Source organism: Ranitomeya imitator, chromosome 1, assembly GCF_032444005.1.
Source record: "Ranitomeya imitator isolate aRanImi1 chromosome 1, aRanImi1.pri, whole genome shotgun sequence".
NCBI lineage: Eukaryota > Metazoa > Chordata > Amphibia > Anura > Dendrobatidae > Ranitomeya > Ranitomeya imitator.
In genome coordinates, this window is record NC_091282.1 from 616,095,384 (window position 1) to 616,121,888 (window position 26,505).

Below are 26,505 nucleotides of genomic sequence, written 5' to 3' on the forward strand. Positions count from 1 at the left end.
GGACAATAGACAAACAGTGAGCAGGCAACAACTACTGGTGCAATTATTAGAAAATGGAAGAAACACAAGTTGACTGTCAATCTTCCTCTGCCTGAGGCTCCATGCATGATCTCACCTCCTGGTGTAAGGATGTTTCTGAGAAAGGTCTGGAATCAGCCCAGAACTACACGGGAGGACCTGGTCAATGACCTGAAGAGAGCTGGGACCACAGTCTCAATCATTACCGCTAGTAACAAACTACGTTGTCATGTATTAAAATCCTGCAGGACACGCAATGTCCTCCTGCTCAAACCAGCACATGTCCAGGCCCATTTGAAGTTCCTCCAATGACCATCTGGATAATCCAGAGGAGAGGTATGGGAGAAGGTCATGTGGTTCGATGAGACCAAAATGGTATCAACTCTACTCGCCTTGTTTAGAGGAAGAAGAAGAATGACTACAATCACAAGCACACTGTCCCAACTATGAAACATGTTGGTAGAGTAACATCATACTTCGGGGGTGCTATTCTAGGACGACTGCACCGTAATGAAGAGAGGATGGATGGGATCATGTATTCCACATTTTGGCCAACAACCTCCTTCCCTCAGTAAGAGCATTGAAGATGGGTCTTGGCTGGGTCTTCCAGCATGACAGTTATCCAAAACACACAGCCAGGGTAACTAAGGAGTGGCTCCGTAAGAAGCATTTCAAGGTCCTGGAGTTTCCTAGCCAATTTCCAGACCTGAATCCAACAGAAAATCTTTGGAGAAAGCTGAAAACGAAATGTTGCCTGTAACAGCCCAGAAACCTGAAAGGTCTGGAGATCTGTATTGAGGAGTGGGCCAAAATCCCTGCTGCAGTGTGCACGAACTTGGTCAAGAACTACAGGAAACGTCTGACCTATGTCATTTCAAACAAAGGTTTCTGGACCAAATATTAAGTTCTGTTTTTATATTGTATCAAATATAGAAAGGGATAAACCCCTAGATGTTCAGGTCCGACGTGTTCGGCCGAACAGTTAGAAAAAATAAGTTTGGTTCATGTAACAGAACACTACCCAAACCCGAACCCCATTCACTTGAATGGGGTCCACTGAAATTGTGTTTGCCGTGTGGCAAACAATGGAGGTTTGGGCCCTTCATTCAAGTGAATGTCATGTGCATGATCGCACTACAAACCACTGCCTTTGATTGGCAGTGAAATCATTACCGCTGATCAGAGACCCGCACTTCCCACGCTGTCAAGAGATAGCGTGATAAAACCAAAAACACATGGGCCACCTGCATAGCGAACAAGTCTGTAGGAACCTGTTCACACCACCAAAGAACTTGAAAACACAAACGCGCACAGAGAGGTCAAAAAATACTCTGTTGTAAAAAAAAAGTCACAGCAAATAAGCAAGTGCTAGTCAAAAAATGAAAAAATACAGGGTATTTAGTTAATACTTTTTTTGCAAAAAAAGTATGTTAAGCTGCTCCACCAATCGCCAAGGTATACCCATTTAAAAACCTGATCATCTGTATAGTACCTGTATGAGCAGGGCTCAGAGAGAAAATATCCACGTTGAACATGCGAGATGGAACAGCTACAATGCAAATGACCGACAGAGGAGTGGTGGACTCCCCAGTCTTGTAGAAACAAGAGAACAATTATAAAACCAAAAACACATGGGCCACCTGCATAGCGAACAAGTCTGTAGGAACCTGTTCACACCACCAAAGAACTTGAAAACACAAAAGCGCACAGAGAGGTCAAAAAATACTCTGTTGTAAAAAAAAAAAGTCACAGCAAATGTGAACCACTCCTCTGTGGGTCATTTGCATTGTAGCTGTTCCATCTCGCATGTTCAACGTGGATATTTTCTCTCTGAGCCCTGTTCATACAGGTACTATACAGATGATCAGGTTTTTAAATACATCAGATAGGGACTTTATACATTAGACAGGACTGCTCTATTATGGGTATACCTTGGCGATTGGTGGAGCAGCTTAACATACTTTTTTTTGCAAAAAAAACGTATTAACTAAATACCCTGTATTTTTTCATTTTTTGACTAGCACTTGCTTATTTGCTGTGACTTTTTTTTACAACAGAGTATTTTTTGACCTCTCTGTGCGCTTTTGTGTTTTCAAGAGATAGCGTGAGCCTGCAGCTATGACCAGAGGGATAAGGCTACCTCTTTTGCCTGCTGTTGCAAAGAACAGCGAGAGCTGCGCTCTAAATAAATAATGAGAAAAAAACCGAAATGGGTTCCCCTGTATTTTTGATAACCAGCCAGGCAAAAATGACAGCTGGGGGAGTCAGCGTCAGTGACCGGCGGTGACATCATCGAGGTTACCTCTGGTCGATGAGGCTGTGTTCCCAGCAGGGCTGAACTGCGGTAAGATCTCCGCTAGCACCGTGAGAAAAGGTCACTGTGCATTCATACACAGGTCTCTCACAAGTGTACCTACGATGAAAATGACAGACCTCTCCGTTCTCTGTAGGTGGGAAAATCTACAATGTATCAAATATTTTCCACACTGTATGTACACATTTGCTTTAGGATTGATGTGTCTTGTGGAGAAATGCACTTATTGTTGATGGGATGCTTATCCATTTACAAGGTCTGTTTTCACATGTTTTGATTGTTAGCGTACCCTAGGGCTTTCCAGGGATAGTAGTCGTTGAACGGGGCACCTATTTTGCATGGTCTCATTAGGGTGCCACCTACTGCAACTAGGCAGTGCATCCTGTAGGGTGTATGTTTACAGGGAAAGCACTTCATATCGTATTACAGTGAGTACAGAAAGTATTCAGACCCTTTTAAATTTTTCACTCTTTGTTTCATTACAGCCATTTGGTAAATTCAAAAAAGATCATTTTTTTTCTCATTAATGTACACTCTGCACTCCATCTTGACTGAAAAAAAAAACAGAAATGCAGTAATATTTCTAAATTTATTAAAGAAAACCTGAAATATCAGCTGGTCATAAGTATTGAGACCCTTTGCTCAGTATTGAGTAGAAGCACCCTTTTGAGCTAGTGCAGCCATGAGTCTTCTTGGGAATGATGCAACAAGTTTTTCATACCTGGATTTGGGGATCCTCTGCCATTCCTCCTTGCAGATCCTCTCCAGTTCTGTCAGGTTGGATGGTGAATGTTGGTGGACAGCCATTTTCAGGTCTCTCCAGAGATGCTCAATTAGGTTTAGGTCAGGGCTCTGGCTGGGCCAGTCAAGAATGGTCACAGTGTTGTTCTGAAGCCAAGCCTTTGTTATTTTATCTGTGTGCTTAGGGTCATTCTCTTGTTGGAAGGTGAACCTTCGGCCAAGTCTGAGGTCCAGAGCACCCTGGAAGAGGTTTTCATCCAGGATATTTCTGTACTTGGCCGCATTCATGTTTCCTTCAATGACAACCAGTGGTCCTGTTTTTTTTTTTTTTTTATTTTCAGTCAAGATGGGGTGCAGAATGTACATTAGTGAGAAAAATAATGAACTTTTATTAATTTAGAAATCGGCTGCAATGAAACAAAGAGTGAAAAAATTAAAGAGGTCTGAATACCTTCCGTGCCCACTGTACATTATATCCTTTGTCTTTTGGTATCCTCTCACCCCCATGGTTTTGTATATTCTATAGAGTACTGACGTGTCTGATCTGTGTGACAGTTGTTTTTGGTGTATTAAGTGCAATGTTTGTGGTGTACTTTTAATTGATATTTATAGTATATATAATCTTAATAGAAGGTTTTCTTTCATATTTTTTGTATATACCTTTTATTTTTCAATCATCTTTTGTTAGTTTATTCAAACAGCGTACTGCCATGACAGAGGCAGGTTTTCAATTCAGTAAAAGCACGCTCCTGGACAATTTGTGCTGAGAAGTGATGGAATGATAGACTGGCATGTGCTCAAAAGGCAGTTTTAGTGGGGCAGCAAGACCATACTGGTGTGTGTGAAAGGACAAGTAAAGAATATATCAGGAAATTGTGATCCGATTTGGCAAGCAAAAGCAAGATCAACGCAGTGGTCCTTAAATCTGTCTATAAGATGCATTCAGGCGAGCGACATTTCTCCAGCACATTGTGGTTGTTCTGCTCCGGCTCGCACGATCAGTACGTGACGTTCTAGGGCAGTTGTCAGGCTGTGATCCTTCTGCTTTGTATGTCGTATCAGAGCGTTCCCAAAAAAAGCATCTGAACACTTCAAAAGCTTTGTGCTCACCAGAACCCCAGAGAGAAAACCCTCCAGCAGCCGGGCTATGAAATGAGCTAGTAAGGAGGAATTGCGCCTAGGATTAGCCTCCATCCCCCATCAATGCAATCAGTGGCCTTTCATACATTAATATGCCCTGACGCCGGCCACAGCATCATTTCATTCATTCTGCCTCCACCGCCGTCTGTGCTGCTGTGTCACTGATTACATGACTGATGTAAATCCCAAATAATTACCTGCATTTTTGGGGTTCATATTTGTTGATTTTTTTTTTTTTTTTAGTTCTGGTTACTTGGTGGTACATGGAGGTAGAAAACAGTAACACTGCCTCTTTAAGTCTTCGGTTGGTTTATTATATGGAAGCTTAAACCATCAAGAAGGAGAAAGTGAACAAAGCCCTTCAGGCAAAAACAAGAAAACAACAAAGAAAGCAAAATACTGTGACAGAGTCCATATGTTTGCGGGTAACATCCTGCTCTGCAGCACCACAGGTTCAGTCTTTCCTCCTCAGGACACAAACCACTGGAGATCCTCTCTCCTGTCTTGCTGAAAAAAGATGGCCTCTAGACCCCAGCTATTTAAAGGGAACCTGTCACCAGTAGTGATGAGCGCATATACTCATTGCCTGGATTTTCCAGAGCTCGCTCAGGTGATCTCCGAGTATTTGTTAGTGTTGGAAGATTAAGTTTTCATCCCGGCAGCTGAATGATTTACAGCTATTAGCCAGGTTGAGTTCATGTGCCTGGTTGCTAGGGAATCCTCACATGTAATCAAGCTGGCTAATAGCTGTAAATCATTCAGCTGTGGTGAGGAAAACTAAGTTTCCGAGCACTAACAAATACTCGGAGATCACCCGAGCAACGAGTACACTCGCTCATCACTGGCCACCAGGTTTGGCTGATATAAGATACGGCCATCACCTTTCAGGGCTTATCTACAGCATTCTATAATGCTGAATATACGCCCCCCGATCCGACCTGCAAGAGAAGAAAAATAACTTTAATTATAATTATACTTACCTGCGGGGTGGTCTCTGACCCCAGGAAAGGTCAGAGAGGCCCTGCGCACTGCAGTACTATGCTCTGCCCTCAACTGGGCAGATAAGAATGCCTGCGCAGGAGCGCGATGCCGGGCAGCCATGAAGCAAGCAGGAGGATGGCATCACAAGAAGATGGGAGGTGCTAGACCAGGACCTGTGACACCCATCGGATGGGACCAGACCGCCCCCCCCCCAAACCCCCCCCCGGGTGAGTATAATAAAACTTGTTTTTCCTCTCTTGCAGGTCGGATCGGGGGACATATATACAGCATTATAGAATGCTGTAGATAAGCCCTGAAAGGTGGTGGCCGTATCTTATATCCGCCAAACCTGGTGACCTGTTCCCTTTAATTCCCAGACCATGTGACTCCTCCCCCATGTGACTGAACACATGACTGTGACACCATACAGTTTCTGTCAGCACACGGCTGTGCTGACTCTGCAGGAGGATATAAGGTGGACATCCTCCCACCCACTCTATGAATGTCCACATAAAACCAGTCAGTTTTGTTCAACTTAGCTAAATCCACACAACACTTCATGTGCTGCAAGAACATACTCCCAATTGATGAATCAACAATAAAAAAAGACATAAAGGGCACAAATGGAAAGAATAAGGCACAACTTTAAAACAGCAAAAAAAAAAACCCAAAAGCTTGAATGCAATAACAAATTCGCCCATTGAATGCCATGGGAATGTCCCCTAAATAGTCTGAAACTCCTCAAGACAATATTGGGGATCTCAGCAAATTATTTTAAAGAATCTCCACAAAACTAATTTTGTTCTGCAAATGTTATATTTGAGACTAAATGCTGTGAACTGCTGGTCAGATACATTTTTTGCATCTTTGGTATTTGGACTTCATGGATAACAAAGCTTAGTGTGAACAGTCGGGTTACCTGCTTATCTCGGCTTAGGCCATACAATGAAATGTAGTTCTGTCTGATATACTAAGCTAACAAAAAGGGGCATGTCGGTGAAAGGGTTATTCCCATCTTCATACATGGATATTGTTGGATAGCGCTTATGAAATCAAGCAATTTACTGCTTTTGCAATTTTTAGCCATTCTTGAAACATTCACAACTCGTTCCCTTGGAGACCGACCACTGCTGCTGTGTAATTTGTAAGCTCTGCGCTGAAATTGGCCAAGGTGGGGAGGTAACAACGATCCCAGCCAGCTTTAATACACTGCTTAAAAACTCAGTAGAAAAGAGCTTGTAAGCACTGCACTTGTTTTGCTATCTAGTGGTCGGTCTCCAAAGCAACAAGATGTAAATAAAGGAAAAGAGGTAATAGCTCAAGGATGACTAACATTTTTAATAAACAGTAAATTAAAAAATAGCTTGTTAATCCAAGCTCTATCTGATAATATCCATTTGTGAAGATGGCAAAAGCCCTTTAAGCCATATGTTGAACAGTTGGGGACAGTATTGCTACAGGAAGCACTGAATTAGTTCTGGTCTGTAAGATGCCATCAGATGCTATACACAATAGTATCTGTGTCCCTACTGAAGCCCACTGCTAGCACGTTTCGGATCCATTGGGGACATTCACTTCAAATAGCAGCTGAGTTGCAGTTCTAGAGAAGGCCACTACATAGTGTGTGGTGCTGTAGCATTCTAGCTCTGTGTACTGACGCCAGAAGTACAGCGGATCAGTGGGGGTGTTTGCTTTCGGACCCCAACAGATCTGATACTGATGACTGTTGCTGAGGATGGTGCATCAGTATTTTGGTCCTGGATAACTTTTTCTAGAAGGATTCCCATTTTTGAATCCCTTAGGGCAAAAAAGCCTGGATTTAGTAAGAAGATTGGCAGGTAGCCTGCACGTAGATAGGCGAATAACTGGCTGGCTGCTTTGTTTTTTTTTTGCCTTTTAATTCCTTTCTGATGTTGGTAATGGACTATGTCCCTGACGTCCTGATATTTAGAAACCACCTGCCTTGAATTATCAAACCGCTAATTAGGGTAGGCCACTGAAAGTTCTGCTTTGATTTGTTTATGGGGTACTTGTCTGGGTACCGCCTCTTTACCTAATACCCTAGTAAGGGATTGCCATTACTGTGTTTTAGCTGGTTGCTTATCGCTACAGTGATGGCCTATAAGTTTCACTTTTAGGAGCAATTTAGGACAAATGAAAAAAAAAATCTTAGAAAATGTTTTTACAGCTTTTTTTTATAATAGTTTTTGTACACCATTAATATAATCCTTGTCGACTATCCCGAAACATCCATGAGGTTCTTTGAAAAAGAGTAGACCTCCTGGACTCCCAGAAAGTAAACCTGGACCTGCATAAATGTTCATGAAATCAGCATTTCTAGAAGGTTTTTTCTTGTTTCAATGAGGAAGGACATAGAAGTTAAGGACATGGATAATGAGTGTGATAGGAGCATGGTCCATGAAGGACGGTGAGACCCAAGCAACTCAAGACTCATTCACTCACAGGTGCCAATTTCCAAAAGTTGGCAAATATTTTGTAAATGTGAAGGGTAGTTTGCAAAACTTTCACCAGAAGCCATTCGTGCTCTTTAGTCTCTTTAGCCTCTTTAGTCTATTTACCCTCTTTAGTCTCTTTAGTCTCTTCAGCCTCTTTAGCCTCTTTAGTTTATTTACCCTCTTTAGTCTCTTTAGTGTCTTCAGCCTCTTTAGTCTATTTACCCTCTTTAGTCTATTTACCCTCTTTAGTCTCTTTAGTCTATTTACCCTCTTTAGTCTCTTTAGTCTCTTTAGTCTATTTACCCTCTTTAGTCTCTTTAGTCTATTTACCCTCTTTAGTCTCTTTAGTCTCTTTAGTCTATTTACCCTCTTTAGTCTCTTTAGTCTATTTACCCTCTTTAGTCTATTTACCCTCTTTAGTCTCTTTAGTCTATTTACCCTCTTTAGTCTCTTTAGTCTCTTCAGCCTCTTTAGCCTCTTTAGCCTATTTACCCTCTTTAGTCTCTTTAGTCTCTTCAGCCTCTTTAACCTCTTTAGTCTATTTACCCTCTTTAGTCTCTTTAGCCTCTTTAGTCTCTTTAGTCTCTTTAGCCTCTTTAGTCTATTTACCCTCTTTAGTCTCTTTAGTCTCTTCAGCCTCTTTAACCTCTTTAGTCTATTTACCCTCTTTAGTCTCTTTAGCCTCTTTAGCCTCTTTAGTCTATTTACCCTCTTTAGTCTCTTTAGCCTTCTTCATGCTGCACTCATAGTCTACCATTCTGTAGTCTTCCATACTTGCAGTCTTGCTCTTCCACAAGTATCTGACATTTGGTATGGATTGATGCCCAGTGGGTGTCTGGTGTGGGTCCCATTAATTAGTCTGAACTGTATTTTGCATATTAAAAAATCATATTGTTCTCCAGAGCTTTGTGTTAGAGCTGATTGCATCAAGCTTTGTCAGCCATTTTTCTTCTGCCCATAGGTTTTCTTTTGGTAAAAGTAATCGAGTTTGGTCTGGTAACAGCTGATCAGTGGGGGTGCCTGGTGTTAGACTCCCACAAATCTGATCGTGATAACATTTCCTGAGGAGAGCTCAAAATTATAATCAATATCACCCTCCCCAGGTCTGACAATGCCTTTTTGATGCCTCATTCTTACATTTCTGCTATATGTTAAATTAAAGGGGTTGTCCCATAAATAAAACATTTCTCCCACCCACAATATAGACAGTACAAGTAAACATATGATCACTGAGGGTCCAACTACTGGGACCACCACCGATCATGAACACCGGGTATCTAAAATCCCTTATGTGAATGCAGCAGAAGAGAGCATGTGTGACTACCATTATTGATGACAACTGAGTGCCCAAGTGTCCCCTGTATGAATGGAGCAACAGTAATGAGCATGTGCGACCACCACTGGTGATGAGAACTGAGTGGCCATATGTCCCCTGTGTGATTGGCACAGCGTTAGTGAACATGTGCGACCACCACTGGTGATGAGAACCGAGTGGCCATATGTCCCCTGTGTGATTGGCACAGCGTTAGTGAACATGTGCGACCACCACTGGTGATGAGAACTGAGTGGCCATATGTCCCCTGTGTGATTGGCACAGCGTTAGTGAGCATGTGCGACCACCACTGGTGATGAGAACTGAGTGGCCATGTGTCCCCTGTGATTGGCACAGCGTCAGTGAGCATGTGCGACCACGAGTGGTGATCAGAACTGAGGGACATGTGTCCCTTGTGTGATTGGCACAGCGTTAGTGAGCATGTGCGACCACCACTGATGATGAGAACTGAGTGGCCATGTGTCTCCTGTGTGATTGGCACAGCGGTAGTGAGCATGTGCGACCACCACTGTTGATGAGAACTGAGTGGCCATGTGTCTCCTGTGTGATTGGCACAGCGGTAGTGAGCATGTGCGACCACCACTGGTGATGAGAACTGAGTGGCCATGTGTTTCCTGTGTGATTGGCACAGCGGTAGTGAGCATGTGCGACCACCACTGGTGATGAGAACTGAGTGGCCATGTGTCTCCTGTGTGATTGGCACAGCGGTAGTGAGCATGTGCGACCACCACTGGTGATGAGAACTGAGTGGCCATGTGTCTCCTGTGTGATTGGCACAGCGGTAGTGAGCATGTGCGACCACTGCTGCATTTACTGTCTATAGTGATTGCGTATGCTCACTGCCACTCCACTCACACAGGGGACTTTGTGACCTTTATTTTCTAGATCAAGATGGGATCTCAGCAGCCAGATCCCCAGTAGTCTCAGGGTGATCACCAATCCTATGGATAAATGTCGTTTATAGGACAACCCCTTTCATTAATGGAATAAATATAATATAACATGGCGTTGTTCCATTCCTGAGGTCTTCGTGCTGTGATTCAGTTTAGTACCTAGTGAGCTTATTCATTTCTTGTACCATTAGGATGTTGAGCGGAGGCCGTCTCCGTGCTCCGGAACAATCTGCCGTCATGGGATGAGTTAGTCAATTCGGGTCCTCCATTAATTATACGTAATGGTGTTATTTTTATTTATTTTTTTGTTCCCATCCTCATGTATATTTTATAAGCTTACGGATTTTGTTCCATCAAGGTTTACGGCTTCTCGGCGCTCAGAATTTGTGTTCCATTTCCAGTAATTAATCAGCCACCGCTGGATTGCATTGCCCGGCCCCCGTGAGCACTTAGCCGTCTTCATCACGAGGCCTCTGCTTATAGGAGGATGCCAGGTTTTATAATTGATATTTCCGCTTCATGCTTTTTAATGACCTCTGCTATTATATGGTGAAATATTTCAGAATAAAGGTTTGTAGCACTTTTTTTCTAATTATATTCATATACCGTAATTAAATTTGCAATACAGGGTGCTACTCTTATTTGAGGATCTTATTGTTTTTTGTAGGGTTTGCTAATAATGCCACTTTACCTTCATTAAATGGCTGCAATTGATTAAAATCTCAACCACGTGTGCAGTTATTCTGCAGCGCCCCCGCAGGAGAGAGGAAACATTACACAAGTGACACAAATATCAGTGGTCTTTTTAAGCAAATTGTCCTCCGAGTCAGCAATTTGTCATTGTCACCTACAGGCTCCTGCAGGATGTGCCATCAGCTAGCTTCCCTACTTCTATTGCCTGTGATTAGCTGCAGTGGTCATGTGACACGCTGCTAATAGTCAGCTGACCGCTGCAGCCCATCATAGGCCAGTGTAACGGTGACATCACTGTGAACGATCTCTGCTCAGATCATGGCGCGGCCTATGCTGGATCCAGAGGTGAAGCCTAAATACATAAACCTTGTGTTTTTCGTGTATTTTTGCTTAGTTATTGTGTTTAGGGTCTTGCCCTTTTGAGCTCGCATCTTGCCAGCGCGGCTGTTTCTTGCTGCATGTTTCTGCCTTGCTTCTCCTTCCTCCTGAGCGCTAATCTGTTTACTTCATCCCTTTACTCCCATGTGAGATCGACAAGGGGAAAAACAACCTGCTCTCTTCTGTGCGACCTGGGGGAATCGCGCTTTAGTTAGCAATTGTTTCTGCCTCCAGAGCTGGGGGAAAAATATGCTCCTTCTCAAACCCCATGGTAAAGCATGGAAGATGGAGATTAATGTCAAAGATTTGGCGAAAGTAAATAACAGTGATGAACGACAGGTTACATATTCCACAAGTCTATTATTTCTTACAGCTGTTCAAAGCTCGACATTTATGTTTTTAGGGATTATTTTTTGTCTTCTTTTTAAAGCCCTAGATCCAAATTTTTAATGAATATTTTTGGACTTTTTTTTTTTCAAAACTCAAAATTTATACTTTTAGTAAATATTTTTATTTTTTTTCCAAGCTTGAGATCTGTCATTTTTAGGCCCCGATTAATCATTTTTAAGTCACTTTCCTTTTTTTGTCTTGTGTTATTAGTTTCCGTTTTTTGGCGTCAAATTCATCAAAATGACGCATGCGATTCACAAAAGTCACAACAATTGCACCAAAATGGTGGTATAACAACTTACACCAGTGAGTGGATTGAAGTTGCTCTGCATTTTACGGCATTTTAAAAAGTAACGTTGAATATTTTTAATTTCAAAGCTCAAGATTTCGATTTTTAGCGAATATTTTAGCCTTTTTTTTTTCAAGATTATTATTATTTTTATTTTTTTTATGCAAAGTGTAGTGGACCTGTAATAGATTTACTGTTGCTGTAAATCCAAGAAGTTAATGTTCAGTGGCCGCACTGGGACCTGGTGCCTGATCATATAATTAACTCCTCTCGTTTCCTTCTCTTACAGACACGGGAAGGAAGAACACAGCAGCCAGACATTACATGATCTCTCCGTGCAGAGGGGAGATATCGGAGTATGCTCTAATCAAGTAAGTAATAAGTCCACCTAAGGGTTATTGAGTCTGCGCCGGGGTATGGATATGTGCCTGCTGTTTAAGTCATTTTTTTAAATGTCTGTATTAAAGAAAAAATGTAATCACATCCTGTTCTTTTGGGGATGTGCACTGAACATTAGCAGTGTTCAGCAGACTCGTCGAATCCTATTTTTTATATAAAAGCATCTAATGAGCATGTGCAAAGGTCATTATGAAGGGAGGGGAAGCAGGGTGAACTGTGACCATTCCTATTGTGATCGGTAATCTTATCTGAGATGATTGAGGTTGCTGAAAAGTCTTCTATAGAGATATTCTATAAGATAATTCTATTTGCTTTTTATTCTTTTAATGTCTTTAGTCTTTTTTTAATGTTTATTTTGAGTGTCGCCTGACTTTTTTAAAAAAATATGTTCGTCATCGTGGGCATTCATCAATTGCAACTTTTTAAGAATTGCATTTTTTTGTTGCCTAAATGTACTCCATTCTTCCTTTGGAGTGATTTTATGTATGCTACATTTTTGTGGAACACCAGGTTAAAAAAACAAAAAGATTACGGTAATTCTTTTTGTGCAAAAGCCATGAACCGTGTCTGCCAATTTAAAAACTTTGATGCATAAAATGTAAATGAATACTTCCAGTCAAAAATAAGTGATTTAAAAAAATAAAAATAAGTTGAGCCCCAGAGACTAGTGTCAAAATTGCAAGGTTTCTCGTCCCCCTCCCTTTGCATAGACATTTGCACACGCTCATTAGATGCTTCAGTGCAACGTCTCTTCAATGCTGCTAATGTTTATGGAAATTTTTCACTATTTTGTAATGCAGATTGTGATATGGAAAAAAATCATACTGGCAGAAATGTAAAGAAATAAATAAATAAAAATCGAACACTAAAATCAGGCTTAAAATGACAAGTTGAAATATAAAATAATGTGGTAGATGAGATGCTTTGAGCGTGACAAGGAAAAGAAATGTAAAGTAAGAAGAAAACAAAAGAAGTAAAAACAATGAATGTCTTCCAATACTTTTTGTAACCTGTTTCTTAATGATCATTCATAGGATTCCCAGGTGTGATCTATGCTTGTAGATTGTCCGGAGGAGAGGACGCCGACCATGACTTACCTGTTGGGTGACTGGTGATCTTCGGATGACGAGAAAGACTTTGGGAGTACAATGTTTCTTTCATGAGACGGCACACTGTGGGCAGAAGCTGAAGATGCGGCCATGGACGGGATCCTGGCGGTGGATAATGCTCATACTCTTTGCCTGGGGGACATTACTCTTTTACATTGGTGGACATCTAGTGAGAGATAATGATAATCCCGACCACTCCAGTAGAGAACTGTCTAAGATCTTGGCAAAACTTGAACGATTAAAACAGCAGAATGAAGACTTGAGGAGAATGGCAGAATCCCTCCGGTAAGAGATGCTTGGCTCCAACTTCATAGTCTTAAATGGTCTCAATTACGGGATTATTTTATAGTCTCACAAGCCCATGCTTTTTGCCAAGTGTAGGTATTATGATATACATATGTACGTGATCATATCAAGAATGTCTGCATGAGTATGGACCTGAGACCAGGTCAAGTATCTAGATTTCACTCTTATTTTATTCCAATTGCTCCTTTTGAGTATTTCACTATTTTTTTTCTTCAAATCCGCCATACCATTCCAGAAATATGGGCCTTTTCATTCAGTGCTTATTTTTATGTTCTTCAATGAGGGGGTGTGGCTAAAAAAAAGTAATGCAAAGCTGTCTGAAGTCACGCCCCTGAGGATCTTGTTAGCTACATCTCCTTGTAAAGACTATATAAAATGGCACTAAATAAAAAAACATATCTGGAGCTACATAAATAGCAAAAACTGGACCCTCGTGACCTAGTGACAGGCTCTTTATATGGTGGTTTTAGGATTAGCTAGCAGTGAGCATGGTAAAAGCAGGGATGTGACAGCTTTGTGCTATGACGGTACTGCCTTTGTGGTAATAGTAACCCTCAGGTTTGTGCACATTGTGGTTGATGGTTTCCTGAAGCAAGCAGCAGATTTGAGAACGCCACACTGATTACAGACTGTAGGATTGGTCCATGACTGCAGTGATCGTTGTGTTATATAGGGTAAATATCAGCTTGTTCCCCTTTAAAAAAAAGTCATCCGGCATGAAATAAAAGCAGTGAATCTGTAAAGATTCCACACCATCAATTTTAACATGTGTAGACGCCCAAAGCAAAAATTCCGAGTCGTGTGCAATATGTCCAGTGAAATAAAATGGGTCATTGCTTGGATACAGCGCTGCTTGTGGTCTGCAGATAACAGGCGCTTTGTTTAGTCATCTGTACATTTCATTCTATGTTCTTCCTGAGGTTGGTACCTTGCTGCCTGTAAAATGTCACTGCGTAGTGCGATGGAGGGGTGCCTGCTTATTGCATGGTGTGTATGTGTGCCATCACTCAGACTGGTGGGGGTCCGTCAGCTCAAATTCTCATTGATAGTAAGACTTCTAGTCCAGTTTTCAGTAAGTAGTTTCCTAGACGCATGTCAGTGGTCACCCAACTTCTTCTTTTTATTTTTATTTTATAGGGATTGTCTGTGACTCTCTTTTCTTAGGGTACCGTCACACTAAGCGACGCTGCAGCGATACCGACAACGATGTCGATCGCTGCAGCGTCGCTGTTTGGTCGCTGGAGAGCTGTCACACAGACAGCTCTCCAGCGACCAACGATCCCGAAGTCCCCTGGTAACCAGGGTTAACATCGAGTTACCAGCGTAAACGTAAAAAAAACAAACACTGCATACTTACCTTCCGTGTCTCTCCTCCGGCGCTGTGCTTTCCTCTGCACTGTCAGCGCCGGTCAGCCGGAAAGCAGAGCGGTGACGTCACCGCTGTGCTTTCCGGCTGGCCGGCGCTCACAGCCAGTGCAGAGAAGCACAGCGCCGGGGGACAGACACGGAAGGTAAGTATGTAGTGTTTGTTTTTTTTACTTTTACGCTGGTAACCAGAGTAAACATCGGGTTACTAAGCGCGGCCCTGCGCTTAGTAACCCGATGTTTACCCTGGTTACCAGTGAAGACATCGCTGGATCGGTGTCACACACGCCGATCCAGCGATGTCAGCAGGGAGTCCAGCGACGAAATAAAGTTCTGGACTTTCCTCAGCGACCAACGATCTCCCAGCAGGGGCCTGATCGTTGGTCGCTGTCACACATAACGATTTCCTTAACGATATCGTTGCTACGTCACAAAAAGCAACGATATCGTTAACGATATCGTTATGTGTGACGGTACCTTTAGGGTACGTCATGAAAATTAGATCTGTGTGGGTCCAGCAACCCCCACCGATCAGCGGGAGGTGTACAGTGCATGAGCTGGAACAGCACCGCTCTGTAAAGGGTGTAGTGGCCATTCTCAGCTTCAGCAGCCCAGCTCCCATGGAAGTGAAGTTTTTTTGTTTGTTTTTTTGCGTGTTGGTCCTTTGTCTCGGAAAGTGCAGACACATAACGGTCAGATAAAGATTAAAAAAACACCACATTCCAGATAATTTTCCTGGCATATATGTACCGTGCGATGTGCGCTTAGCGTAAGATTGGGAGGGGGCTCCAAACACTGCCACCCAAACCCCCCCCCCCTAACCTGAACCAAGACATGCAACCCTGTTATCCCAAAGTTTAAGATCGCAACCAGGAGTTGTTTAACGTGCAAAGGTTGAGTATGGGCCATTCCAAGCGATTTAGTGTCCTATAGTTTTTTGATATATAGTGAGTACGGAAAGTATCAGACCCCTTTAAATTTTTCACTCTTTGTTTCATTGTAACCATTTGGTAAATTCTAAAAATTTTCTTTTTTTCTCATTAATGTACAATCTGCACCCCATCTTGACTGAAAAAAAAACAGAAATGCAGTAATTTTTGCAAATTTAATAAAAAAGAAAAACTGGAATATCAGCTGGTCATAAGTATTCAGACCCTTTGCTCAGTATTGAGTAGAAGCACCTTTTGAGCTAGTACAGCCATGAGTCTTCTTGGGAATGATGCAACAAGTTTTTCACACCTGGATTTGGGGATCCTCTGCCATTCTTCCTTGCAGATCCTCTCCAGTTCCGTCAGGTTGGATGATGAATGTTGGTGGACAGCCATTTTCAGGTCCCTCAGGAGATGCTCAATTAGGTTAAGGTCAGGTTTCTGGCTGGGCCAGTCAAGAATGGTCACAGAGTTATTCTGAAGCCACTTCTTTATTATTTTAGCTGTCTGCTTAGGGTCATTGTTTTGTTGGAAGGTGAATCATCGGCCAAGTCTGAGGTCCAGAGCACTCTGGAAGAGGTTTTCATCCAGTATATCGCTGTACTTGGCCGCATTCATGTTTTCTTCAATGGCAACCAGTCGTCTTGTCCCTGTAGCTGAAAAACACCCCCGTAGCATGATGCTGCCACCACCATGTTTCACTATTCGGATTGTATTGTGCAGGTGATGAGCAGTGCCTGGTTTTCTCCACACATATTGCTTCATGTGTTTGTTAGCAAACTCTATGCGGGCTTTCATATATCTTGCACTGAGGAGAAGCTTCCGTGAGGCCATTCTGCCCTAAAGGCCCGACTGGTGGAGGGCTGCAGTGATAGTTGACTTTGTGGAACTTTCTCTCATCTCCCTACTGCATCTCTGGAGCTCAGCCACAGTGATTTTGGGGTACTTCTTTACCTCTCTCACCATGGCTCTTCTCCCACGATTGCTCAGTTTGGCTGGATATCCAGGTCTAGGAAGATTTCTGGTGGTCCCAAACTTCATCCATTTAAGGATTATGGAGACCACTGTGCTCTTAGGAACCTTGAGTAATGCAGAAATTCTTTTGTAACCTTGGCCAGATCTGTGCCTTGTCACAATTCTGTCTCTGAGCTCCTTGGCCAGTTCCTTTTACCTCGTGATTCTCATTTGGTCTGACATGCACTGTGAGCTGTGAGGTCTTATATAGACAGGTGTGTGCCTTTCCAAATCAAGTCCTATCAGTTTAATTAAACACAGCTGGACTCCAATGAAGGAGTAGAACCATCACAAGGAGGATCACAAGGAAATGGACAGCATGTGACTTAAATATGAGGGTCTGAGCAAAGGGTCTGAATACTTATGACCGTGTGATATTTCAGTTTTTCTTTTTTAAATTTGCAAAAATTTCTACATTTCTGTTATTTTCAGTCAAGATGGGGTGCAGAGTGTACATTAATGAGAAAAAATGAACTTTTTTTTAATTTACCAAATGGCTGCAATGAAACAGAGTAAAAATTTAAAGGGGTCTAAATACTTTCCATACCCACTGTAGTAAAATAAAAAATAAAAAATCAGTTTCCCCATCAGATTACGGAAGGACACAGTGCCCTGTAAAAAAAAGGGTGTATTTAACATTTGTGCTTTTCTTCTTTTCATGTGAAGAAAGATGTCCTCCCAGTGGATATTCTAATCTAATATTGGAGGTGCTGAGGACAGGGCAGATAGGAGAGTGAACAGCTGCCTCTTACGCAATACCCTGGATATTTCCACTATTAGATCAAACCAGGTAAACAACATTGTGAGCAGTCTATTCTTGCCTCAGCACCTGTTGTATCTTCAGTATTAGATGAGATAGACAGGGTGAACAGCAGTGTGAGCAGCCTCTTCTTACCTCAGCACCCCTGGTATCTCCAGTATTAGATCAGATAGACAGGGTGGAGAGCAGTGTGAACAGCCTCTTACCTCAGCACCGGTGGTATCTCCAATGTTAGATCATATATACATGGTGGACAGCAGTGTGAGCAGCCTCTTCTTAAGGTACCTTCACACTAAACGATATCGCTAGCGATCTGTGACGTTGCAGCGTCCTGGCTAGCGATATCGTTTAGTGTGACTCGCAGCAGCGGTCAGGATCCTGCTGTGATGTCGTTGGTCGGGGCTAGAAGGCCAGCACTTTATTTGGTCGCTGGCTCTCCCGCTGACATCGCTGAATCGGCGTGTGTGACACCGATTCAGCGATGTCTTCACTGGTAACCAGGGTAAACATCGGGTTACTAAGCGCAGGGCAGAGAAGCAGAGCGCCGGGGACAGACAGCGGTAGATAAGTATGTAGCGTTTGTTTTTTTTACTTTTACGATGGTAACCAGGGTAAACATCGGGTTACTAAGCGCGGCCCTGCGCTTAGTAACCCGATGTTTACCCTGGTTACCGGCATCGTTGGTCGCTGGAGAGCTGTCTGTGTGACAGCTCTCCAGCGACCAAACAGCGACGCTGCAGCGATCCGGATCGTTGTCTGGATCGCTGCAGCGTCGTTTAGTGTGAAGGTACCTTTACTTCAGCACCCCTGGTATCTCCAGTATTAGGACAGACAGGGTGGACAGCAGTGTGAGCAGCCTCTTCTTACCTCAGCCCCCTGTTATGATCAGGTGACCTTGGAGCAGCATGAAAACTTTCACTGGAGTAGGTGGTAACTATACTGACCGCAAACCCTGATCTTAACACCGCAACTAGAAGTAGCCGTGGGGTGTGCCTAACAAAACCTAGACACCTCGACACAGCCGGAGGACTTAATACCCCTATAGATGGAAATAGGAATTCTACCTTGCCTCAGAGCAGAACCCCAAAGGATAGGCAGCCCCCCACAAATATTGACTGTGAGTAGTAGAGGAAAAGACACACGCAGGCAGGAAACAGGATTTAGCAAATGAGGCCACACTAGCTAAACAGGAAAGGATAGGACAGGATACTAAGCGGTCAGTATTAAAAATCCTTCCAAAAATATCCACAGCAGAAAATACAAAAACTCCACCATCTAACTAAAGATGTGGAGCGTATATCTGCAACTCCAGAGAATCCAACGAGACTGAGAAAACACTGACACAGTCTAAGCTGGACAAGAGAAAAACAAATGAATAGCACAGAATATAAGCACACTGCATGTGTGCCACAGAAAAAGAAACAGACACTTATCTTTGCTGAATTGGCAGCTAAGCAGGAGAAGCCAGAAAGTGATCCAACACTTCACAAGAAACATTGACAACTGGCAAGGACTAATGAATCCTGCACACCTAAATATCCCAGTCAGAACTGCAATCAGCAGATACACCTGGCCCGGACTGCGACTTAGAGACAACTGCATTCCCACCTACAACCACTGGAGGGAACCCAAAAGCAGAATTCACAACAGCCCCCTGGTATCTCTAGTATCATATCAGATACACAGTGTGGACAGCAGTGTGAGCAGCCTCTTCTTACTTCAGCACCCCTGGTATCTCCAGTATTAGGACAGACAGGGTGGACAGCAGTGTGAGCAGCCTCTTCTTACCTCAGCCCCCCTGGTATCTCTAGTATCATATCAGATAGACAGTGTGGACAGCAGTGTGAGCAGCCTCTTCTTACTTCAGCACCCCTGGTATCTCCAGTATTAGGACAGACAGGGTGGACAGCAGTGTGAGCAGCCTCTTCTTACCTCAGCACCCCTGGTATCTCCAGTATTAGATCAGATCGACATGGTGGACAGCAGTGTGAGCAGCCTCTTCTTACCTCAACACCCCTGGTATCTCCAGTATTAGATCAGATAAACATGGTGGACAGCAGTATGAGCAGCCTCTTCTTACCTCAGCATTCCTGGTGTCTCCAGTATTAGAGCAGATAGACAGGGTGGACATCAGTGTGAGCAGCCTCTTCTTACCTCAGCACCCCTGGTATCTCTAGTATTAGATCAGATAGACAGGGTGGACAGCAGTGTGAGCAGCCTCTTCTACCTCAGCACCCCTGGTATCTCCAGTATTAGAGCAGATAGACATGGTAGACAGCAGTGTGAACAGCCTCTTCCTACCTCAGCATTCCTGGTGTCTCCAGTATTAGAGCAGATAGACAGGGTGGACAGCAGTGTGAGCAGCCTCTTCTACCTCAGCACCCCTGGTATCTCCAGTATTAGGTCAGATAGACAGGGTGGACAGCAGTGTGAGCAGCCTCTTCTTACCTCAGCCCCCCTGGTATCTCTAGTATCATATCAGATAGACAGTGTGGACAGCAGTGTGAGCAGCCTCTTCTTACTTCAGCACCCCTGGTATCTCCAGTATTAGGACAGACAGGGTGGACAGCAGTGTGAGCAGCCTCTTCTTACCTCAGCACCCCTGGTATCTCCAGTATTAGATCAGATCGACATGGTGGACAGCAGTGTGAGCAGCCTCTTCTTACCTCAACACCCCTGGTATCTCCAGTATTAGATCAGATAAACATGGTGGACAGCAGTATGAGCAGCCTCTTCTTACCTCAGCATTCCTGGTGTCTCCAGTATTAGAGCAGATAGACAGGGTGGACATCAGTGTGAGCAGCCTCTTCTTACCTCAGCACCCCTGGTATCTCTAGTATTAGATCAGATAGACAGGGTGGACAGCAGTGTGAGCAGCCTCTTCTACCTCAGCACCCCTGGTATCTCCAGTATTAGAGCAGATAGACATGGTAGACAGCAGTGTGAACAGCCTCTTCCTACCTCAGCATTCCTGGTGTCTCCAGTATTAGAGCAGATAGACAGGGTGGACAGCAGTGTGAGCAGCCTCTTCTACCTCAGCACCCCTGGTATCTCCAGTATTAGGTCAGATAGACAGGGTGGACAGCAGTGTGAGAAGCCTCTTCTACCTCAGCACCCCTGGTATCTCCAGTATTAGGTCAGATAGACAGGGTGGACAGCAGTGTGAGCAGCCTCTTCTACCTCAGCACCCCTGGTATCTCCAGTATTAGGGCAGATAGACATGGTGGACAGCAGTGTGGGCAGCCTCTTCCTACCTCAGCATTCCTGGTGTCTCCAATATTAGATCAGATAGACAGGGTGGACAGCAGTGTGAGCAGCCTCTTCTTACCTCAGCACCCCTGGTATATCGAATATTAGAATATCCATTAAGAGCACTTGATCCTATGTATGAAGTAAGGGGTGGAGACTCATATTGCACTAAGCTGAAAGAAGCCTATTCCATTAATTTTGTAGGACAGGCTTCTATTAATCTAATAAGATGCCAGACATTTGCATGTATTTCAGTGATTACCTCCTTGGACAAAGTGGATATGATTTGCTAAAGATATTTGGTAATTTATAATACATTTGTATCTGGTTTTCAACCCCTTCTTTTTATTGGAAGTTTTAGTTGGAGAATGTAATCCAATCTGCATCTTAATTTGGATGAAATAGATTTACTCTTACAGGGTTATTTCCTTCTGCTGTCTTAAGTAGGGCACCGCTGCTGGCTTTATGCTTGTTGGGGGCGCTGCACTCATAATAATTGGCAGTTCAGACCAGCGTCACTGCTGCGCTTCTGGGCTCAACCATGCTCTTTCAGATGCGGCTTACAGACCACTTTGCCTCTAGACAATGGAGGGGTGCAATGGCTGTGAAGCAGATGAGATCTAGCCAGCTTCAGAGCAGCGCATGCACACTGTTCAGTAAAGAGCTTGTAAGCGCTGCGCTCCTTGTCTAGGAAGCCAGCCACTTATGATAAATTGCAGAGGTGGTCCGTAATCATGGCCACGATCAGTACCCTATAGATTAAAAATCCCCCCATTACTGAGTATTTTAGTAAGAGGTAAATTAAGTTATTTTTAACAAATACTTAGCAATTTTTTCCATTTTAGAAATTGAGAAAAACACTGTCAAATTCTTATTTTTCAAGTACAAGTTGTTGTTTTTCAGTTAATTACTTGATGGAGCTGTGTTTTTTTTGCATACGCAGCCGCCTATGTACGCAGGGGGCCTCCGTATCTTCCCTTCAGAGAGAGATCCTCGGGTGTCAGGCTTTCTGATCGCACCTAATCCAAGGACCCGAGCGCCATCGCTGTATCCACAGAAGGTTCCGATGTGGATTGTTTCCTCGGCTCCGTTCTGAATGGCAGATCAATAAGACCTTCTCAGATTTCTGCCCATGCCACCTCGCACATCAGGCTCTGTCTTCTAGGTTTACTTCACTTATTGTTTGTGTGTTAGTGAGAGACTATTATGTTACAGGTTGGTGTTTTATTTAGGACAGTTTTTAGAAAAATCTGAGTATAGCACAATCTGAGATGAAAGCTGGGAAATGGTATCGGTGCTGTCAAGCCTCCTTTCTCCTTTTCTGTTGTCTGCACAGTTCCAGGCTTGGTGTAAAACAGCTGACGCTCTTAAAGGGTTTGTCCACCTATTAACACCTGTAGCGTCTGATGGCGGCTGCGAATGGTGCCCCTCCTCCTTTGATGCGAAGATGATGGCTTACCGCCTCGGCACCGGTATGGTCCTCACATGCTTCCTCCTCCTTCCCTGTGCACGCCACACTGTGTTCCGGCAGCGTATCTAGTTTGCGCTCTCCCCTGTTCTTATAGGGACAGCGCACACATGGTAAAATGCCATGATAAGTGTTGGTGTGTGCAGCTGTACGTTGCCAGGTTCCCCATCCCTAGTATGTTCTAACGTTATTCCCGTATCTTGTGTCCTGTTAGTCCAGTATAGTTTGCCCGTGTTCCTGTCACGGCTTCGGTGACATCCTATTCCTGAATATGTGTATGCAGTGTCTATACTTGAACCCTGGTCCCAGTGTGTGCATTCTTCCTGGTCCTAGTGTAGCCAGCTCCAGAACTGTTCCTGATATCTACTGATCTGAACGAGACCCTATCTCCTACATCCACGTCGTCCTTACAGTCTGTCAGTCTCCTGCTAGTCAGTGACCTCGGTCATGTCTCCTCCTGTTGGTGAACCCGTCCCCTGGGATCAGCTGTCTCCACCATCAGGAGCTCCAGTGAACACCAGGTAGCTACGCCCCTTCCTAGGCAGGTGCGAACCACGTGTCCCACCTGCGGGTGTGACAACACCAGTGTATGAAGTCCTTCTCATCCCAATAGCCATGCCTCTTTTTCAGGCCATACCTCCTAAATACATCTCCCTCACCTCTTTATGCCTCTTTGAAGGGGCACAGAGATTTGCCGACTCTCTTCCAAGAGTACTGGCAATCTCCAGCAAAGTTGAGTAGCTTTGTAAATGCATTGTATTACATAGCTTAGTTAGCTGAGTTACATCCAGAATGGTGATCTTGAGCTGAACTCACAATTCTGCATGGCTTCAATACTGATTTCTAGAGTTCTTGTTGGCTTCATGAAAGCAAAGAACATCAAGCCTTTCAGAAACGGTTTAACAATCTGTCATCTCGTCTAGAAGTCCAGGCGATTGCCTGAAAAGTTGAGTAACTTCATAAATATATTGCATTACTTATCTTCCATTGATTGTGAGTTACAGACAGCATTTTGCTGCAGAGCTGCAATCATAATTCAGCACAAAAAATTTGACCCATGAATGCAAATTCTTTTGGTTTGAGTTTTTTCAAGACTACCACCAATTCTTAGAATCAGAGGACTACAGTGCTTTTTCACTAAGGTTTGTTTTTATTTCCACAACACTTGCAGCCCAGTCACCTGTCCACTCTAAGAACTGCAGGGTGGACTTTATCATTGTCAGCTCTGAAGCCCCTTCATTATAAGGATTAGATGAGGTCGTCGGACCTATCACTTAATGAGATTATAAAAAGCCCTTTAGAAGCCTACATGACAACCACCTTGTCTTCTGTGAACATTGATATTCTGCAGAATTTTGAGTGCAGCTCTGGAGTGTAATACATGTTTTAATTTAGAAATAGCACAAGGAATACATTTTTGTGTTCTAAACCTATTATAGGATGTATAAACAGGCTTGTCTTTTTGGATTAACCCCTTTTCAGTATGAAGTATGGGTTATCGCTGAAGATGAGAGTATTGATTTGCAGGACTCCAGTCAGTAATCTGTGACCACAGGCTGGGAGACCTGCGGATTTCCTTTCATCCCGGCGTTTCTGGCTCTTCATTTTAGTGGTTGGGCTGGCGAGATGTCATTATTGGGGTGTGACACGCACAACATCACATCAGCCCAGCTAATCAAAATAAAACTGAAGGATGTCGGGAGATTTGGAAGGCCGCAGATCTCACAAATTACTGATCTGGCCGATGGATCGGAGTTCTCCAAATCGATTCTTCCCTAGTTTTCACTTTCTTAATAGAAAACCATTGGGTGAAAAATGCATACAAGCATGGCTGAGAGCAGTAGACCAGGGGTCCCCAACTCCAGTCCTCAAGGCCCACCAACAGGTCATGTTTTGTTTTCAGGATTTCCTTTGCATTGCACAGGTGATGCAATTATTACCTGGGCAAGACTAAGGAAATCCTGAAAACATGACATGTTGGTGGGCCTTGAGGACTGGAGTTGGGGACCCCTGCAGTAGACTACCGTATGTGCCCACCCAACCCCTAGTATGCAGGGACTTCTGCAAAGCAGATTTGAGAGGATTAATCTGGTTTGGTTGTGGCGTTGCCCATGTGCCAATGACAGGTGATCTACTATGGCCGGAGAGTCCACATCTGCTCTACCTAATATGGGAAATGGATCACCAGTTTAGTTGAATTTGACCAGTAAGACATTTCACAAGAAGGAGATTGGATTTTAGAACACTCTATCCCAGTCTCCACCATGGAAATATATGTCCTTTCCTCTGGGTATGCCATAAATATTGACTCGCTGCAGACTCCATTTCTAAAACCTGCCCCTATCTCCAAATGGCGGTCCCATCCTCCACGGCTGTGAATGTGGAGGTGCCTGCCCATGTGCATCTCTATCCATTCAACGCATTAGTGATAATCATGCATGTAACCATCAGATACCCCTGATTTACAAGATCAAATAAAAGTACTGATGTCTAATCCTTTTCTTAATCCGCCTGCAGAAATAGTATCCTGGAGAAAGCTCAGAAGGAACCTCTCGGGAGTGGGCGTCTGAGTAATAAGTTACTTAGACTCATTTCAGAAATAGTTGTGTAACACGACCGGGACACAGACTGGAGACCGATCAGGACACAGACTGCAGACCGTCCGGGGCACAGACTGCAGACCGTCCGGGGCACAGACTGCAGACCGTCCGGGGCACAGACTGCAGACCGTCCGGGGCACAGACTGCAGACCGTCCGGGGCACAGACTGCAGACCGTCCGGGGCACAGACTGCAGACCGTCCGGGGCACAGACTGCAGACCGTCCGGGGCACAGACTGCAGACCGTCCGGGGCACAGACTGCAGACGGTCGGGGGCACAGACTGCAGACGGTCGGGGGCACAGACTGCAGACGGTCGGGGGCACAGACTGCAGACGGTCGGGGGCACAGACTGCAGACGGTCGGGGGCACAGACTGCAGACGGTCGGGGATTCCGCAAGATTACTAGGCAGAGGCCTGTAATCTGACGTTCGCCAGCTGTCTCTGCACTACCGCTCCCAGCTTTTCTTGGGTGTTCACTCTGCACAATTGTCACAATTTGGGGCCCATAGTTTTGTTGGTTAATCTAACATCATAAATTAGGAAATTGCAATCCAGCATTTCCCTGGTGGATTTATTTTCCTGTTTGACATCAAACCATTTTGCCCCAGAAAACCCCTGTAAAGACACTGCAAATGTTTTAATGCAAGTTTTTTTTTACTTTTTTGGTTGCCACATCCTCTGTGTATCATTGTACATAGCAAACTGTAGAATAATTTACCGGTGATTCAGTCAGTGAGTTTGTGTGAGGGCATAGTCTGAAACTTGTATCTATTTTCTCTTTATCCATTTTCTAAGTTAATTTATGACAATTTGAACGTTGATATAATCTTAAAGAGCAGCTGTCCATAGCTCAAGTGACCAGTTTTTGCTCTTTTTATTTCCCCTCCCCTGAACATTCCACTATTTGTTCTTTTTTTTTTTTTTTAATTCTGCCACACAGTTTGAGATATGGGTCTTTTAAATAGTTGCAGATTTTTATGGTCTTTATAAGAGGGAGTGGCTGACATCCTCTAAGGTGTGTCATGAGGCTGATATGCATAATTACCCTATGAGCCACGCCTCCTTGAAAAGTCCATAATAATTGGCACTAAATAAAAAGCCCTTATATCTCTAGAGCCATATGGTAAATTAAAACCAGGAACATTCAGGGGAGCATCTACAATCAATGAAGTGCAAAAAACTGGACACTTTTGACTTGATGACAGGTCCTCTTTAAATCTGCTCAGAAGAGAAGAAGTAAAGGTTGCCGCTATTTCCTCATAGCAAGCTCCCTGGTAAATTCCCTGCTGACTCATTCTGCAGTATGCTATGTGCTGTCACGCATAGAGTATATAGAAGCTAAACTGTCCATAATGTTTTCATGAAACCCTCTTGCAAAAAATGCTTTTTATTCAAAAATACTTGACGTTAAAATAAATCTGTATTGCCAACAAACTTTTCCTAAATTAATAGTGCATGCCAATCTACAGTGATATCTGAGAATTCTGCTTCTTTCTCCACTTATGAGACACTTCTTTCTCTCTCCTCTGTCTCCTTAACTTGCCATCTGGACTGAAAAATACAGCTTTGTCTTTCTGAACTTAACAAGAACCTAACTGGTTACGCAACCTGTTTCACTCTTTAAGTAACAAAGTGGGGAGGAGTAATGAGCATCAGAGGCTGACAGAGGTCTTTCTGAG

At 43.7% G+C, this 26,505-nt stretch overlaps 1 protein-coding gene across 1 annotated transcript in view; it reads left to right on the forward strand.

Annotated features, from left to right (window-relative positions):
* FUT8 (fucosyltransferase 8) overlaps positions 1–26,505 on the forward strand; it is a 288,014-nt gene that overhangs the window by 113,096 nt on the left and 148,413 nt on the right. Inside the window, exons 2-3 of the mRNA XM_069726425.1 lie at positions 11,916–11,997; positions 13,060–13,419. Of these exons, the coding sequence (XP_069582526.1) occupies positions 13,148–13,419 (272 nt within the window). The 5' untranslated portion in view covers positions 11,916–11,997; positions 13,060–13,147. The remainder of the gene's footprint in view (positions 1–11,915; positions 11,998–13,059; positions 13,420–26,505) is intronic.